This window comes from Lichenostomus cassidix, chromosome 9, assembly GCF_008360975.1.
Source record: "Lichenostomus cassidix isolate B80296 chromosome 9, HeHo_3.0, whole genome shotgun sequence".
Lineage (NCBI taxonomy): Eukaryota > Metazoa > Chordata > Aves > Passeriformes > Meliphagidae > Lichenostomus > Lichenostomus cassidix.
Window position 1 is genome coordinate 20,975,344 of NC_139490.1, and position 17,633 is coordinate 20,992,976.

General features: G+C 47.4%; 1 protein-coding gene across 2 annotated transcripts in view; it reads left to right on the forward strand.

The window, feature by feature from the left end:
* Positions 1-17,633, forward strand: part of ARHGEF4 (Rho guanine nucleotide exchange factor 4) — a 213,581-nt gene that overhangs the window by 185,389 nt on the left and 10,559 nt on the right. For both annotated transcript variants that reach the window (XM_085069766.1, XM_085069767.1), the window contains 4 exons: positions 11,893-12,072; positions 14,625-14,807; positions 15,767-15,946; positions 16,517-16,749. In XM_085069766.1, the coding sequence (XP_084925892.1) occupies positions 11,893-12,072; positions 14,625-14,807; positions 15,767-15,946; positions 16,517-16,749 (776 nt within the window). The remainder of the gene's footprint in view (positions 1-11,892; positions 12,073-14,624; positions 14,808-15,766; positions 15,947-16,516; positions 16,750-17,633) is intronic.

The window sequence follows — 17,633 nt, forward strand, 5'->3', positions numbered from 1 at the left end:
CACTGGCCTTGTTAACTACAGAACGTGCTGCAAACTGTGGAATAAAATTATGTCTTATATGAATCTTTGTATGTGTTCTTCGGCCAGGATTACTCCAGGCATGACTTTGGTTGTCACATAGAGTGCACTGTGTGTCTGCATTTGGCAGTGGCAGAAATGGACTCAGAGAGGTGGTGTGGACCTGTCTCACACCACACTGGCTTTCTCTGTGCTGTTGTGCGCATGCAAGCTTTCTGTCTTGTACTGAGAAATGTGATAGCTCACCTGGGATAGAGAAATGTGATAGCGCCGGTGTTGGAGGTGCTGAAGGAAAAATGTCTCCCCAAGTACCAAGAGAGTGTTGGTCAGCCTTTCATCAGAGTTAGTCAGGTGTGAATGACCACAGAGAGGGAAATTTGGGAGTTTGCTCTCCCTTGCAACTACCCAGGAGATTTGGCCCCTCTGGAACAAGGGCCTGCTACTGGGCTCTGGTCCCACCCCTCCACTCCTGCTGCAGGACAGAGGTTCTGTTTTCCCTCCAGAGAGCACCAGTTTCCTACTGGACACCTGAATCTCTGCTGTCCCTTGGTGGCAGGACAAGTAGAGCCTCCACCAGCTGGGGGAACAAGGGCTGCCTTCAGCCCCCTCTGTCCTTCCTGTAGCCACTCCTGTCCAGAGCAGGCTGCTGGACAAGCCAGGGAGACACAGGGCATGGAGCAAACAACTCAGCGCCCACACCTGAGTCTTGTGCTTGTTCAGTGTTGAATCCATTTGGGATATCAGCACAAGAATGGAATCAGTGTGTTGTCCTGTGCTGAGCTCTGCTGCTGTGCAGGGGCCACTATGCAGGGGCAGTACATGAGGGTTGTTTATAGGCCCAGTGCCTACAGCCTTTCTGGTACTGTGGCTCCAAGCAGCACAGGTACAGCAGGGCTTGACTGCTTGTGCTTGTTCTGAACCATGATCTGCTCCATTCCTGGCATGTTGAGGATCTGCAGTGTTGTGGGAAATGTTTTATGGAAATAAAAACACTGTATATAGACATCATGTGTGAGTCCAAGGAGCCACACCGGGATGTCTCAGCAGCAGCCTAGAACAGCTTTCCTCACCTCGCCAAATGAAATAGTTCCAGCAGGAGATTAGGAAAAGACAGGCTGCTAAGGAGTCATGACTTGGTATTTTTAGTGCCCCAGTTCACACCTGTATTGCCCAGGAGCCAGGACTCGTCATAGTAAGCATTATCTAATTACGTAGTGAGAAGATTTGCACTAGATGCCAAGAAAGGAGTGCCAGGAAGGGCAGGATCCCATCTCTGCCTGACCTACCAGAATGTGCTCAGCACTAAGCTGCCTCTGCAAAAATGCTTTGACCTACTGAAAAGCCCGTGGCCACTATGGGAGGGTTGTGCAGGGAGTCAGGGAAATTGAAATAAGAACTGGTGCACAACAGGAGGTGTGTGATCTCCTATTTGGACCAAAGAAACAGTGTCCTGCAGGAGGAGCAGCAACAGCAGCTGCTTTGGTCTCCTGTAGTTAGAGGGCTTGTTTGCAATGTGGTGTTGGAAACAGGAATGTGGTTCTGGTTTGAGGCCTTAGCTTTGTTTAGGCCATTAAATCTTATCAACCAGATGATCTGGACATGAGACAAATTAATAAATTGCATGTATTCGAATGCATAATAATACAGGGCCTCAGAAGATCCTAGAAAGCTGCTGCTTCCTGAACCTGTCTTCTTTACCTAGCACAGGATACTTGCAATAGGAAAAGGTGGTTTTTTTTTTCCTAGGGTGTACATAATATGAAGAACCTTCTGTAGGGACTACAGAAGAAATGACTCATTTTTATATTTACAGATACTAACCAAAAACAAAGGCTTAGGCAGCCTCCTTTGCCTGACAGTGAGACGTTATCAAGGTCTTCTTTTGTTTTTTCCTCTGTAATTCAGATTTTCCTCTGCCCCATTTTCAAACAATAGGGCAAACAGCAATTCTTAGTAATGGGAAGAAAGGATGTAGCCCAGTATGTGTACAATGGGAAGGAGATCACCAGAAAGGGGGTGGGTGGGGGGTGGTGGCAGAAATTATAAGTTTTATGTCACCAAAACCCTGCAGGGTTTCTCTCTCAGAAGAAGGTGAAGAAAAAGGATACTAAACTGTGCATGATTCTTTTGAGGCAGGGAGACCATCCTTGAGTCACGTCATGGAAATTGATAAACAATCTGTGTTGGCCCAGCACGTCTGCCAGCACCTGCCAGTGTTGTACAGACTTTGGCACAGTTTAATTCAAGGGAGATGTTTTCACAGGAGATAGGAGCAATAAAAATTATTTCAGCGTGATTTTTGCAGTGTTTTCCATTGCAATTAACTCATGCACACACATGGAAAGGCATGCCCTGTGTTTCTGGCTTGATGCTGACTTTTCCATGATTCAGAAGGGTTTGTAAGCAATGCAATTTGTATCTGCTTTTAAATGTTTTCTTTAACCTTATTTGTAAAACAAATCTAGATTAATTTGCCTTCAAGCTATAACTTGTTTTATAACTTGCTGTATCTTTTGGAGGAAGGGCATAGCAAGAGTCATTAGCAGGCAGAGAGCCTGAGACCTGCATGGTTCCTTTTCCTTTCCTTCTTCAAGAAGCCAGGATGCAGCATTTATCCTCAATAAACCTGCTTGTCAGAAGAGCTACAGCTGAACTGTTTTGGATATGCTATCATGAGGGATCTGTAGAGTATGTTCCTCATTTGTCCAAGGAAATAATGATGAAAGAGAAAGCAAAAAAGGAGGTGGATAGGAAAATTTTCAAAATTAAGTGATGGGAGAGGCAGTGGAATCAGAAGCTGTCCTGCAGAGAGGGGAAAGGAGAGGAAGTATCCCAAGGGAATGTGCTGGTGGGAGTGCACAGAGGAAGGGTAATGCTGCAGCAGCAAGGGGAGAATGGGGAAAGCATAAATGACACAGGAATGTGTTAATGTGGCATTAAGTAAAATTTTCCGATGAAAATAGTTTTTATCTGGGTGTCTGAGAAATGATAGTGTAAAAATAATGCAACAGCAATCAGTCTTAGATGCGTGAACAAACAAACAGAAACATCCTGGGCCATTTCCATTTCCAGGTTGTACAGTTAAAATCAGGGCATCAGAAAATGCAAAAATTATGTTAACAGGGTTTGCTTCACCCTCTGCTGTGAATGTAGATTTCAAAACTCTCAATGAGGTGAAGTGGGGAGTCAGGCAGTCTGACACAATTTTCATCTACAGCCAAGCTGGAACCAGAAACTACAAATTTTGTGGATGTGTGAGCCCTAGGTCAGAGTCTTGTTAAAACCTGAGAGTTCAACCCCAGGCCTTGCACCTTTCCAGTCTTTGAAACCAAAGAAAGTAGGAGAAGAGTATATGGACAATTTCCAGGTGCTGTCATGACAGCATCTGGGCTGTTTGGGGTAGATAGGTCTGTGTGGCTTGGGTGAGGAGTGATGGGTGCCACAGCTGGGAGACGTATGAGGAGTGAGTTAGCCAAAAGTTAGAGATTCTTAAACCACTTTTAAGCCTTAGAGTATTTCAAGCTCTTTAAGCCACTTTATGGCTTTAGATGGGTTTAAAATGCTTAAAACACTGTAGGGCCTTAAATGAGTTTAAGCTGTTTAAGCTGATTTAGAGCTTTGGAATGACTTAAGTTCTCTGTCTTTAAGGAGGTTTTCAGGTCTTTTGAGCTCTCAGTTGCAAAGGCCTTTCTGGACATTTTGAGTGAGGATGTGGCACATACCGGCTCCTGTGACCTGAGTTTAGGGACTCTTTCTCCCAGGCAATGTCTGGACAGCCAGGTTTCCCTGGATACACTGTCATCCTCCTTTCTGGAGGAAAACAAAGGATGCCAGGAGTTAGGCATCCATGGCTACTCCAGATGTGTGTGCCTGGCAAGTGTTGCTGGTGTGGGATCTGTTATGCTGAAGCTGAGTGGAAGTGCTGAGGAGCTCCAGCCAAGAGAGAAACAGCCCTGCCCCAGGGGACATCCTAATGTCCCTGTAATTACTGCGTTGGCAACTGCTAATTTTCCACCTGAATGACAGTGTTACAGTACCTCGTGGGATGTATCTGTGCCTGCCAGGTGAACATTTTCAGGCCTTGCTGTTTTTAAGAAGTATCTGTGGGTAATATGAATAGTCAACACTTCTTTCCTCCTGTGCTTTTTACTACCGAAATGTCCTAAAGCTCTGTGAGATAAATTTTACTGCCCTAATGCCCAGGTCTGTAGGGCCAGCCAGTGACACTTTTACCTGTGACTTGAGTAACTGCCCAGGAATAGAGGGAGGAATGGCCTGGATCTTTCCCTCGTGTACCTTCCCCAGTGTTTTGAAGGTCCTTGGTGGGCTGTATCCAGATAGGATGTGTTTAAATGTCCTTGAAGGACATACATTTGCTTAATCTTTTTTAAAATCATCTCTGTGTTCGGCTGTGGGGCTTCCTGTGGTACAGCTTAATTACACACCACGGGGAAAAGGTACTGCTTTTGTACCAAGCTTCTTGCCTGGTGATTTCTCTGGGCACCCAGCAGCCTGGATTAGAAATAACCTTTTTGTAAGCCTTCAGCTGATGGCCAACCTCCATCCACTTGTCCCTGCTGCAGCTTCAAGGTCTGTTTAGCTTGTGCTGGCCTAGAAACTCTTCCCACGTTTGATTCGTGCTGCTCTTCATGCCTTGCCTAGTTCTCCTCTCTCTGAGTCATTCCTGATATTTGGGCTTTCTGACCCTGATGGAGAGGGCTGATGTTTTCTTAAATGGGTCTGCAGAGACATTCCTGAGGAGCAGCTCATTTAGTCAGTCATTTGTGTCAGATATTGTTTGTGTTACACTTGTCAGCATAGAATTTCTTTTGCCATTTTGTTGCCCCATCACTCAGCATTGTATCTACTTGTTTAGAAGGAGGGAAAATATATTCTGCTTATACCAGAAAATAAATGTGTCATATACAAAATTTTCAACAAACGTACTCTGGAAAATTGTTTGACAGGTTAAAATGGAAGCTACTTTACGGCTTTACTTACTGTACGTGTTACCAGCAACTGCAATGTGCAACTATAAAATGTAATACAAAGACAGAGAGTACAGAGAGGTTTGAGAAGGGCTTTGCTCCTGGTGTTTCCTTATGCCAAGATTTAAGGCTCTTAGTTCCCCAAATTAGCAGATTCCCTTGACAGACAGGTCATGGAAGAGTGATGGTTTCAGTACTGAGGACACTGGCAGGATCTAGGTGGTTTAGGTATCCTCCTCAGCTACAGGTGATTATCCCCACTCCTTCATAATAACTTTCCTGAATTATTTCAGCAAAAAGTAAAACGGTTGAAAGCAATTGTCAAGTTGTTTTATTTTGCATTGTAATAATGAGCTCCTTACAGCTTAGGTGAGGAACTGGGAGGTTCTTGTGTCACTCTGGAGTCTGAGAGATCACATTTAATGGCACTCTGGGGACATACACCTGGCAGGTTTTCTCACACCAGACTCGTCACACACAGGTTCACTCAACATGAAGAACAGCTCTGCCTCCTCCACATTTTTTGGAGTTGCTTCCCTCCTCCTGCAGCACTGGATAAAGGGAGCTTTCAAAGCTACTTCTTTCCTGCTGCGGGGGGACCCTCCTCCTCTTCCCATCTGTTTAAATCACTTCTGAGGGGGAATCAGGACTCAGATGATATAAATAAAAGGAATAATGTAATTAATGCCAGTCAGAATGGTTTTGTGGAAAATAGTTCTTACCAAATAAATGTGATGACAAATTTTGAATGTTTGGTAAATGGAGGCAGCTGTACTAGATGTCACATGAGGAGTTTAACTACAGGCACTGATTAAAAAAGCAGCACTGTGGAATATCAGTGTAGCATACTTAGCTGGATTAAGATCTTTGTTGACTGACATCTTAGATTTGTTGAGGAGAATCACTGTCAAATTAAAATATTTTGAATGGAAATCTGCAGTGCTTGGTAAATGCCTGAGAGTCCTCCAGGATGCTTAATCAGTCTCAAAAATCTGTGCTGAAAAATATGCAGCTTACAGTGCAGGCAAAAGGGCAACAAATGCCAAGGGCAGGGCTTGGCTGGGGGCAGGGTGTGTGGGCCTGTGCTTCTGAAGCAAGGAACACGAGCACTGCCCACATGGGGACACGTGCCTGCTGTCACCCTGGCACGGGGAGCTTGTGTTAGCCTGGAACATGTGGGCAGAGGAGCAGCAAGAAGCAATGGAGTGTGTGCTGTGGCTGCAGAGCTGTGTCGGTGCTTCTGGCACCCTGCAGCCAGGCAGCAAGCCTAGTCTAGCAGAGCTAGCCCAAATTCCTGCCTGGCAGTGAAGGGAGACAGGAACCCCAGGGGCTCGGTTAGCTCATCATGCTGAGAGATGCTGAAGATCAACCTTTCCCTGGGGTGCCTGTCTCTCCCCACAAGGGGAGATGCTCCAAAAAGACAATCCAGATAACTCGTTCAGACTCAGTGCCTGCTGCTCAGATGACAGAAGCTCTGCGAGATTAAATTTATCTCTGTTGTCCGTCATTAGACAGTGCAGCTAAAAGTTCTGAGAGGAAGCAAGAGCAAGCTGTCAGGACAATTTCAAAACTATCCTGTGGGTTCAGGTCAAGGCAGAGGCCAGTTGTCTTCTGCCCGTGTTCAGAGAAAATAAGTGTTTTTGTGAATGAAGCACTACTTTGGGACAAGTGTGTCAGTAAAGCTTTTTTTCACTCCTCTGCTGCACCTTGCATTAGAGAGGCAGAGGAGAAGCTCTGGAGGCAAAGTGACTGGGGAAGGAACTGTGGGAGGGCTTTGCCTCTGGAGTCAGGACTGCTGCAGGGCTTAAGTGTTTGGTGTGCTGGACCAGTTCATCATCAGTCTATAACACACAAGTCTGGGGCAATCAGGCTTCATGGCAACCATGTTAGCTCACCAGGAAGGGTTGGGTTCAGGTGCTCTTTGTGGAACATGGCTGGTTTAGGTTCACAGAGCTGAAAAATAAATTCCATGCTGTTGGCACCTTCTCTCTGAACTTCCCTTTTCCCAGTTCAGTTGATGCTCCTGGGTTTATTTTTTAGCTCTGCGTGATTCAGTGTACTTGGCATTGTCAAGAGAAAGCTATTCAAATTTTATTCAAAGAGGAATGAGTAGCTCAAAGATAAGTATTTCCTAAAGGCATCTTCATCCCTCCTTCTGTAAGCTGCTGAAATCTTTTATCTCTGTTAATATTGCCTGGAGGTCCTGTCAGAACAAGACCAGGACACACAAGGTAATTATGTCAAGGTGTCCTGAGACAGACAGGGACCAAGCAGCTGGAATGCCAAAAAGCCCATAGAATGGGCTTTGACGTGCCAGATCTGTTTGCCCACGTGTAATGGACTTAATTTGGGGCAGCTGTGTGCAACAGCCCAGGCTGTGTCTCCTCCTTGGCAGCCTCTGTGTAGACACTGCTCAGAGGAGCCATGTTCCAGTCCTGCCCCTCCACCTGTGCCACGGGGAGGAACTGCCCCAGCACCTTCCCTGGCAGCAGGGAGGGCTGGAGCAGGAGCCTGGGGCTGCAGTGGGGACACACAAAGGCCAGGCCAGTAGCAGAGCTGCCCTTGATTTTCAGTCTCAAAGCATCAGTGTTAGTGCTGCCTTTGAACCCAAATGCTGCTGTCTGTGAACTCAAATGTAGTTATAAACAGAGAAAAACAGTTGATTTCTGATTGTTTTCCCACTGCCAGCTGCAGGAGCTAGAGCAGCTGTGGGGTGGCTTTCTGTGTCTTCTAACATTTCTCTTCCAGACACTTGTTTGGGGCTCTTCAAGAATATATACTGAGTGTCCTTGACATTACAAAGCCAGCACATAAATGTTGTTTCATATGGAAATTAGCAGTTGTTTTTCAAACTTTGCTTTTATTGCAAAGATCAAATGTGTGGTGAATTTAGCCATTTGAGCTGAGGAGGTGCCCTGCCTGGCAATGGTGAGCATTCCCTTTCATCCACGCTCCTCTGGAAGCTGGGCAGCTCCCTCAGTAGAGCCGCTTGATTGTGCCACCCACCTTGAACACATTTTGCCAAAACCCTTTTACCTGCTGGTGTGTTTTATCCTTCCTGGGGCAGGGAGAGTCCTGACCCTCTTTCCCCATAGCAGCTTGCCCCCGGGGAGGATGGGGCTGGCTCTGACCCCAGCTGGGGCAGCTCTCCTTGCTGCAGTGACATGTGGCACCATAGGTCTCCTGTGCCATAGAAATGCCAGTCCTGGCTCAGAGCTGCCCAACAGTACCTGCTCTGGGAAAGGGGCTGTTGGACTGGGTGTATTTGGTATTCCTGTATCAGCCTAGGAATTGGTCTAGATACAATGGAAAATAGTAGTATCAGACACAGAGGGGGGCAGAGACAAGCAGAGCCCTGCCCACAGTGATCACTGAGCACTGCTCAGCATGCAGCTCTGCCCCTGCCCACCCCGGGGTTCCAGCACAGGAGGAAAATGGGGCAGGGAGGGGACCAGGCAGGGCCTGTCAGCCTGAACACTGAAGGTGTGTTGAGTGCTGCTGTATTAAATGAATTCAGATAATCCCAAGGACAGATGAAATTTTTGCTGCTTTTTATTTCATGCTTTATTTCATATAGATCATTCCTCCCTAGAAACATGGTGTCTGTTGTTACTTACAGAAATCCTGGCCTGTTGTTCAGGTGTATTTTATTTATTCCTTTGCATGAGAACTGGTAGTGTCTTGTTTGTTTATCTGGCCAGGCTGGTGAACCCACAATTGTGACTTCCTGTATTTTGCAAATCATATCCACAGTATGGCTGTTGTTGAATAGAGAAAATTTAGGAAATTAATATTAATGGATAGATTAAAGTATCAGCTGAGGATTGTGTAGTCAGCCCCATGGCTTTCAGTGACTCTGAGCAGAACCATGTGGCTCTGTGAGCTGTGTGTATCAGCCCTATGTGCTGATAATGCTAGGTCAGGCTTGGTCTCTTGTCTTCTCATCAAGATACCAAGATATGGCAGCTTGGTACTGTGTGGTATTAATGTCTTCACATCATCAGTGCTCTGTTTGTGTGATCATCTCAGTGCTAGAGGAACTCCACTTAGTCTCTCTCTGGTAAGGGCCGCGGTGTGTTCCCAGCCTCCACATCGTACTCGGACCACTGATCCATGCTGGCATATTTAAGCACACAGCAAAGGTATTTGGGCTGAGAAAGAGCCATGTCCTTTATGTTCTGGTCAGATTGTATGTTGAAAAGCCTGCTGGATGCCCCTCTTCCAAAGCTTTACCAGTTTATGCCTGTTTCCTGAGCAACAGCCACCCCTTCCCGCAGGGATGTGTAACTCAGCAGGGCATGGCAGCAGTGCTGTGTGACCTGGGGTGGGGCTCACCTGAGTGCAGGTGAGTGCCCAGCACTGTGAGATCAGAGCGTTGCAGCAGCATCCCTGCATAGGAGTGGCCAGGTGCTCAGCTCCAGCCACCCCCCACTCTGCTGCTGCTCTCCCTCCCTGCAGCAGGAGGAGCTGGGCTCAGCTTCTCGTCTGCAGCAGCCCCTGAAGTCCTAAAGCAATGGATGGGTTGTGCACAGGCAGATTGCCCAAAGCAGCAGCAGAGCTCTGGTGTGAGAGTAGCTACACCCGCTGTCACCCACGGCCCAGCTGCTCTTCTGGAGCTCAAACCTGATAGCCAAGTTTGGAAAAATACACTTTTACATCCACTCTCTTCCCTACTCTAGTTGTCACTGCTTTATGTTGAAAAGCTAAAACCTCTAAATTACTGAGGGTGCACTCAATCCCCTCATCCAGATAATGGATAAATACATTCAGAGAATCACAGAATATCCTGAGTTGGAAGGGACACACAAAGATCATCAAGGTCCAGCTCCTGGCCCTGCAGAGACACCCCAACAATCCCACCCTGTGCCTGGAAGCATTGTTCAAACGTTCCTTGAGGTCTGGCAGCCTTGGGGCTGTGAGCACTGCCCCGGGGAGCCTGTTCAGAGCCCAACCACACTCGGGGGGAAAAATCTTTTCCTGATATCCAACCTAAACCTGCCCTGACAGAGCTTTAGGCCATTCCCTCGGGTCCTGTCACTGTCACAGAGAGCAGAGATCAGTGCCTGCCCCTCCGCTGCCCCTCAGGAGAGGGGGCAATACTCAACCCTGTCATCACTGTGATCGAAACACTCCCTCACAAACAGGGTTCCCCCACTGCCTCTCCTTCCATGCCTGTCCTTCTGAAGGATTTATGGCCACCCTCTGCAGCAGTTGTGAGAGTCATCCCACCATGTTTCTGGGATGGCAGCTGTATCGTAGTTTTCCTTCTACACCATAGCCTTCAGCTCCTCCTGTTTGTTTCCTATCCTGTGTGCATTGGTGTAGATGAACTTCAGTCGGGCTGATCCCACCACATTTTTTGGGGGAAAAAGCTCTAATTTCTACATGACCATTCTCACACACTTCTGTTGTTTTTAACACATTAACCCTTTTGTTTTTGCTGGCACATGGGTCTCCATCCCCTGCCTCCATGGAGATGCACACAGCATCACTCCACTGCTACATCCCACGGAGCTCTAGCTACACACTGGCTGTGTCGATAACTGGGAACCTCTCACCCTCTCCTTCCCCGTCATCCCATTATTTTTGTCAGAATGGAAACACTGCATTAAGCTGTTTCTGGTTCAGTGAAGGGGCATTTGCTATCCAAAGGCAGTCTGCATTTGAATTTTCTTTCAAATGCCTCGTTAACCCTCTTCTGATTTACTCAGTTCACAATTATCCTGACATTCTTTTACACAACATGCATCTTTCTCCTTTGTGGAGGGGCAGAAGCAGCAACCCAGAGCAGCAGGTAACTGCAGGTGGCTGAGCAGCCCAAGGTGTGTGGATGGCCTGAGCTCTGTGTGCTGTGGTGACACTGCTGCAGTGCTGTGACACTCACCAGTAACAGTGGGTTTCCTACAGCTTTTCACTTTCTCCCATGTGCCTCACACTCTGTCCTCCTGTTGTCTTCTCGTAATTCATCACTGCACCATTTTCCTGGAGAAAAATAGGGCCTCACTGCCCCTCCCCAATGGCCAAGTCCATTATAGCAGAACTGCAGTGTGTGCTCCACCTTCTCGGGGAAATCCTTGGTGTTCAGACAGTCCCAGCTGTGCTCAGGCCCCAGCAACTCTGTGTATGTACTCTGTAGTTGTTGAAAGCCTGATAAACCAGTATTTACCCGATGAACTGCAGTGGCCAGCAGGACCAGCCCACAGATACACCACTGCAACAGTACCCAAGTGTTACCTGGCTGTCCCACAGCTGAGGTGTGAATGGTCGAGAATGGCATCAGGCACAGCATCACTGTGCTGAGGAGCCCCCTGGCAGCTTCTGGCCACAGGGACTTTGATTTTGGTTTGGGTTTTTTTAATTGTTGGCGGTCGTGCTTTTCCTAGAGTAGGGCCTCTATGGGACATGTAGTAAATAACTTGTTCCTCAGTATAATTACTTAAAACTCTTCAGGAGTCTACCCCTGAGTGGCTCTGAGGCCTCTGAATGCTTTCTGCTCTGGAGTATGTCTCTAAATATTAATGCCCAAGGTTTGATTTTAAGGCTTTCCACAACAGAGCTGCACTGGCAGCACCAGAGCATCCTCCACAAACAAGGTACCATGGAGCCTCATTTACTGGCTGAGGCTAAGTCAGCAGCATGAAATACCAGAGTATCAAATTTATGTTTTTATGGTAGTAAATGTAGTGTGTCCAAGTGATCCTGAATAAATGCTGCTGAGAGCAGGGTCAGGTGAAGCTACTGCCAGCCTTGCACCCCTACTCCTCATTGCTCCTGGGGAGTCCAGGGTCACCAGCAGCTGTCTGGCTCAGCAGCAATGGTGCCAAAGCGCTGGCACACGGTGCTGCTCTGGTGGAGGGACTGACAGTGTGACCTGCTCTGCCCACAGCTCATCAGCGATGGCAGCGTGGTGTACGCAGAAGCCCTCTGGGACCATGTCACCATGGATGACCAAGAGCTGGGATTCAAGGCCGGCGATGTCATCGAAGTGATGGATGCCACCAACAAGGAGTGGTGGTGGGGGAGGATCCTGGACAGCGAAGGCTGGTTCCCAGCCAGCTTTGTTCGGGTAAGACTTGATCTTTCTTTGTGTCTCTCCACTAGCACCAGGTGTTTGTTCTTCTCCAGGGTAATGTTCTGTGGCGACTCCTCAGCACTTCCACTGCTAGATAGTTCGTTCAGCATGTCTTGTTAGTGTTCCTGCACAAGTGGCTACCGTACATAGTGCCCTCCTGGCTGAGCTGCCACCAGTGTGGAGAGCTCCCTCTACAGGAATAAATCAGGGCAAAGGGTTAAGCTCCAAGCTGGAGTGGAGCTGAGCTGAGCTATGCCTGCTGGGCAGCTGCCCTGCTTGGTGGTTTGCAGCCTGGCTCCTGCTTACCCATCTGTATATTGGCTACTTTGTGCCCAAGCACATGGCATCCACTTCCAGGAGCAAGCAACACTCTTCTAGAGGAATCCCTGATGCAGCTGGCAGAGGTCTTCACTCCAGTGTCCACTTAGACAGCAGAGATGAGCATGGCACCAACTGCACCTCTCTCCATCTGGCCCTGGGGCCACTGCAATGCCACATCCAAAGTATGCAACAACCTGACTCACACATGCATCTTCTCTTAGCCCACCAGGTTCTGGGCTATCACACGGCACTGTATTCCAGGCACTTAAAAATGGACAGAAAACCAAAAAATGTCTCGGCAGTCATCTGGGGCAAACTGAGACACTCAATGCTTTTGGCCAGGACTGTCCCTTGGTGCCAGCTACAAAGCCCACACAGAAAGAGCTGCTCAGATCAGCCCAGACAGTCCCAACTGCACAATGCAGAGGCTTCATTTCCAGCAGAGCTTTCTGAAACACATCTGAACACTCAGGGCAAGTGGGAGGGTGGTAACTGCTGTGCCCCTATGTCCTGCTGAGAGGAGAAAGGCTTTTTTCCTTTCTCCTGACTGTGACTGTTTTTATGTGGGTGTCTGACTGCTTTCACCACCTCGGGGCAGGCTCCTCAGTGCTGCCAAGGCAATTAGGTGCCTAAGGGCAGAGATTCTCAGCCCTTTAGCTCTTTATCCAGGTCACTTCAGATCACAAGTGACCCAAAACCAGGTGAAGCATAAAAGGAGGTGACACAAGGTCACCTGGTGTCTGTATCAAAAGTCCTTGGAGAAGTGGGGCAGTTTTGAAATGCTTTATTATAGGTTGCAGGATGCTGGATAATTATTACAAACATTGGAATGTTTTGCAAGATTACCAAGACCAGTTACCTCAGCACTGGTGGGGACAAAACTGCCTTTTTTTGCAGTCAAAACACAGACTTTTTCTTTCACGTTACTGATAAGTTGAATTGTTGTCCTGGCTGGCAAAAAGCTGTCATAATATCTTAGAGTACAGCAGACTAGTAAAGGCATTAGGGTGCAGAGTAAGAAGTCCTAGCAGAGTAATTACACTACTTATTCAAGCATCCAGGTGAAGATTTCCTGCTAATTACCACTGGCTTTCAAGCTCACTGCAGGGAGGGCTGGTATGTCTGGAGGCTTAGGTCAGTCTGCAGTGACCCTCAGTCACTCCACATGAGTTTCAGGCCGAGGACTGAGTTTAAGAGTTGCTGATGTCCTGCTCACAGTGAAGGAGAACCAGGATTGTACATCTTGAGGGCTACAGCAGTGAGTAAATGTAATCTGTGCCTATGTTGAAGAGGGAGGGGTATGCACTGTTATTTATATGTAGGTGTATTTGTATCAATTGGTAAGTCATCGAGCCTAGAAGAAACTACACTAAAAGTTTAAAGCAGTTCTGTGTCATTGTACTAAAAATTCCTATAATTATGTGTGTTTTAACTTCCTATCTTTCACTCCTTCTCTGTGCTGGGACTGATCCTTTGAATCAAGTACAAAGTATTCCCACGGGCACTCTGAGAGCTACAACAGTACTACAAACAAGGAAGCTCCTAAGTGAAATGCCCCAGAACGTGGCAGCTTTAACTCGGGTGCTTTGCGGCTGCGACAGAGCAGACTCTGTAGCACGGTGTGGCTACAGGCTGGCGTTTGCCTCTGCTCGTGCTGTGCTGCCATCTGATGGGGGGATCCGTGCGTCCCACACAGCCCTGCCATGGAGTGCCCTTCCTTCCCACGTTAGTGCCCACTCGCTGCTCTATCTGCTTTTACATTAGCAATGAACTCTTTAAATAATCCTGGGGAAGCAGATAGCGAGGGGCCATCTGTTACTGACAGTATGAGAATAAAGCTAGATCAAACCCCAACCATTTACTGGTTTTCCCCTCCCTTCCAAAGTGCTCCTTCAAATATTTAAGAAAATTTCACTCGATAAACCCGTTTTGTCCTGATTTTATAAGTATTATTCCTGAAAGAGTCCGTATTATTTCTGTGACTTCTGTCCACAAGAAATGCCTGCTTAAAACCACTCATGTCACAGTGGGAGTAGCTGCTATGTGGCTTGAAAGTACCTTCCCCAAAGTGACTGTCCGACCTCAGCTTCCTCAAGGGGAACACCCCCTCTTCACACCTTATCTGAGCTCAGTCTTTGTCTGCCGTTCAGTCGACTGTCCCAAACTTCCTTGGCAGAGCTGTGTTTAGCAATACAAACAGTGAACATCTTGTGTGTCTGGCACAGCTGCGAGTAAACCAGGATGAGCCCATGGAAGATTATCCTCTGAAGGTAGAGGGGGGCAAAGAGGAGGACTCCCGACGCTTTGGGATGGGCCAGACCACCAAGGACCAAATGAGGACCAATGTCATCAATGAGATCATAAGCACAGAGAGGGACTACATCAAGCACCTGAAGGACATTTGTGAGGTAAGGAATAAAGGGGTAAGGGACTGTAAGAACTTGTCTGAAGTGTTTCTTGCCTAGAAAGGGACCGTAAGCAGGTAACTTTTCTGAAAACAAGACTGTATTTTCATCAGTTCTGCTGAATGGCATTATATGCTCAGAAAACCGAAGACAATTCATTACAGCAGAATCCCAAATGCCTCTGCATTTGGAGCACTCACTTGTGCTCTGATTAAATGGAATTAATTGAATTTCCCAAGCCAGAGAAAAGTAAATGTCTAGCATTGCTGTCCTCTCTAATATATGTTCTGAGGTAATATAATCAGCAACTCCAGCCTTCAGGCAAGTCATGCTCAGATCAAAACAACTCAGGGATGCTCAGCCAATTGGGTCCTTTACTGCCAAATATGCTGAATATTGTGACACCTCTTCTAAAAGAGATCCATCATATACACTGGGGGAGTGAAGGGATGTGGAAGTTTTGCAAGAACAGAATTCTCCACTGAAATGGTACAGCCAGCAGAGCTGGCAGGGGCAAGGAGCACACGCTTCCAAACAAGCCTCTGCTGCTGCTGCAGTGTCTCCCCATCCCTTGGTGCTCTCCTCTGCCTGGACTCAGGCAGGCAGCTCCTCACACAGGCATCCAAAGCAGATCCATAACTGGATTAAGTGGTCTGAATCTACCAGTGGGTCATTGCTGGGGTCAGAGCAACCCATTGCCTGCAGACACATAAGGGCTTTTCAGCAGGACAGAAAGCAGCTCTGTGACTCCCTCAGATGTGAGCTACAGTATCACCCAGGGCTGCTGTGAGTCTGTGGTGGCTTCTGTTTCTACCATGTTTAGAGGAAATAATAGTTAAACATGGTGCATCTCTGCGGGAAGGGAATACAGGAACCTGGTGTACACCTGACTGCAGTCCGTGGGGCTTTCTGCTGGCACAGAGCAGATGCTCAGGAAGCTTTCCAATTTGGTTTTCTCCTAGGGTTACATTAAGCAGTGCCGCAAGAGAGCAGACATGTTTACGGAAGAACAGCTGAAGACAATCTTTGGGAATATTGAGGACATCTACAGGTGCCAGAAGAAATTTGTTAAAGCACTAGAGAAGAAATTTAACAAAGACCACCCACATTTGAGTGAGGTTGGCTCATGCTTCTTGGAATATGTAAGTAAATTTGACTTCATGGAAAAGGGGTAGCTGAGCATGGATTAATACAGAGGATTTAGAAATTGATCTGACAGAAGTGAAGCTTTCTTTAAAAAAGACCCACCCAAGCAAACTAAATGCATCACGCCTCGCCCAAGCCCTGTTCAACCACTCCCCATTTCGCAAAGAAATATCCTGTAGCTTTGTGGCTATGGCAACAGCATTTTCAAAGCACCTCATTTTCTGAACTATAATCCCTGCCAGGCCTTGGTACTTCAGGCAAAAATGTAGGAAGATTCCAACATCTTGAGCAGGTCCTGAGTTTGTGGTGATGGCATTTTCAGTGCAGCTGTGGCTAGTCTGGGCACTAACAGCATTCAGCTGAGCCCAGACCAGGATATGTGGGAATGTCTGGGTCTTGCAGATGAGCTGCAGGGGCTGAACCTCTAACACACCCTGCCCACCCGCAGCTCTAGGTGTCTGGGTTTCAGAGCCTGGGGAGGATATAAATCACCAAACAGTTCCCTGTGTAGGGAACACACACAGGAGTCTGTGCCAGGGCAGTAAATCTCTCCCTTTTCCTTGCAGCAAACAGAGTTCCAGATCTACTCTGAGTACTGCAACAACCACCCCAACGCCTGCATGGAGCTGTCCCGCCTCACCAAGGTGAACAAGTACGTTTACTTCTTCGAGGCCTGCCGCCTGCTGCAGAAGATGATTGACATCTCCCTGGATGGGTTCCTGCTGACCCCCGTGCAGAAAATCTGCAAATACCCCCTGCAACTGGCTGAGCTGCTCAAGTACACCAACCCCCAGCACAGGTAGGCCAGAGGCGGGGGGAAGGAGCCAGGCTGCTCTCATGGAAATGGACTTGTGCAGAATCTTGCATGGAGGCCAACAGCATCCAACACCACAGTTCATATGGGTTAACTTGTAGAAACCAGGAAAAAGTATTTTTATGTCAAATACATAATTTTCCACTACGGTAGCACTGAGCTTTACTGTCACAGACTGAGAGTTACAAGGTCCACTTTATAATGGCACTTCTCTATTTTGTCGGCTCACGTATCTGTGATACCAGCACATACATACTTTGGAGCTACATGTTTCTGGTGGTGGTGTTGAAAACCTTGCCTCTAAAAGCATTGGTTGCATATATCCCAAAATGTCTGCACAGCTACACTTCACCAGTGGCAAGTTGTGCCCTGCAGCAGTCGAGCCACACACACTTGGTGCCCTGTCAGTGCCAAAGCCATTGCTGTTTCAGGGTGAAGGCACTGCCTTTGGCTCAAATAACTGTCACTTAATTAAGCATCTGAAATAAAACATGAAAAATCTGTATTAAAGGTTTGATACTGGTCCATTGTGGCTTGACTTAAAATTTCATCTTCCTAATTGCAGCCCTGGTACTTCCCAGAATGGTTTTAAGCAGATCTTTTTAAATCTCTAAATATGTTGTCTGAAGCTGACCTTGGAGCAGAAAGCTCCTTAATGAAGTGCACAGATGTTTTGGAAGTTGCTGTAGAGCCAAGTTGTGCAGCTCAGCTCCTTCCCAGCTGCTCTGAACTCAGCAGAGGTAGCTGGTGGGGGAGGGTAGATCAGCCTCAGAGCAACCCTGCCATGGGCTCGTTTAAAACAAGCAAGTTAGTGTTAAACTGCTTCACCTGTGCACCACAGATCAGTCCCTGCAGGGGAACAGCAGCAT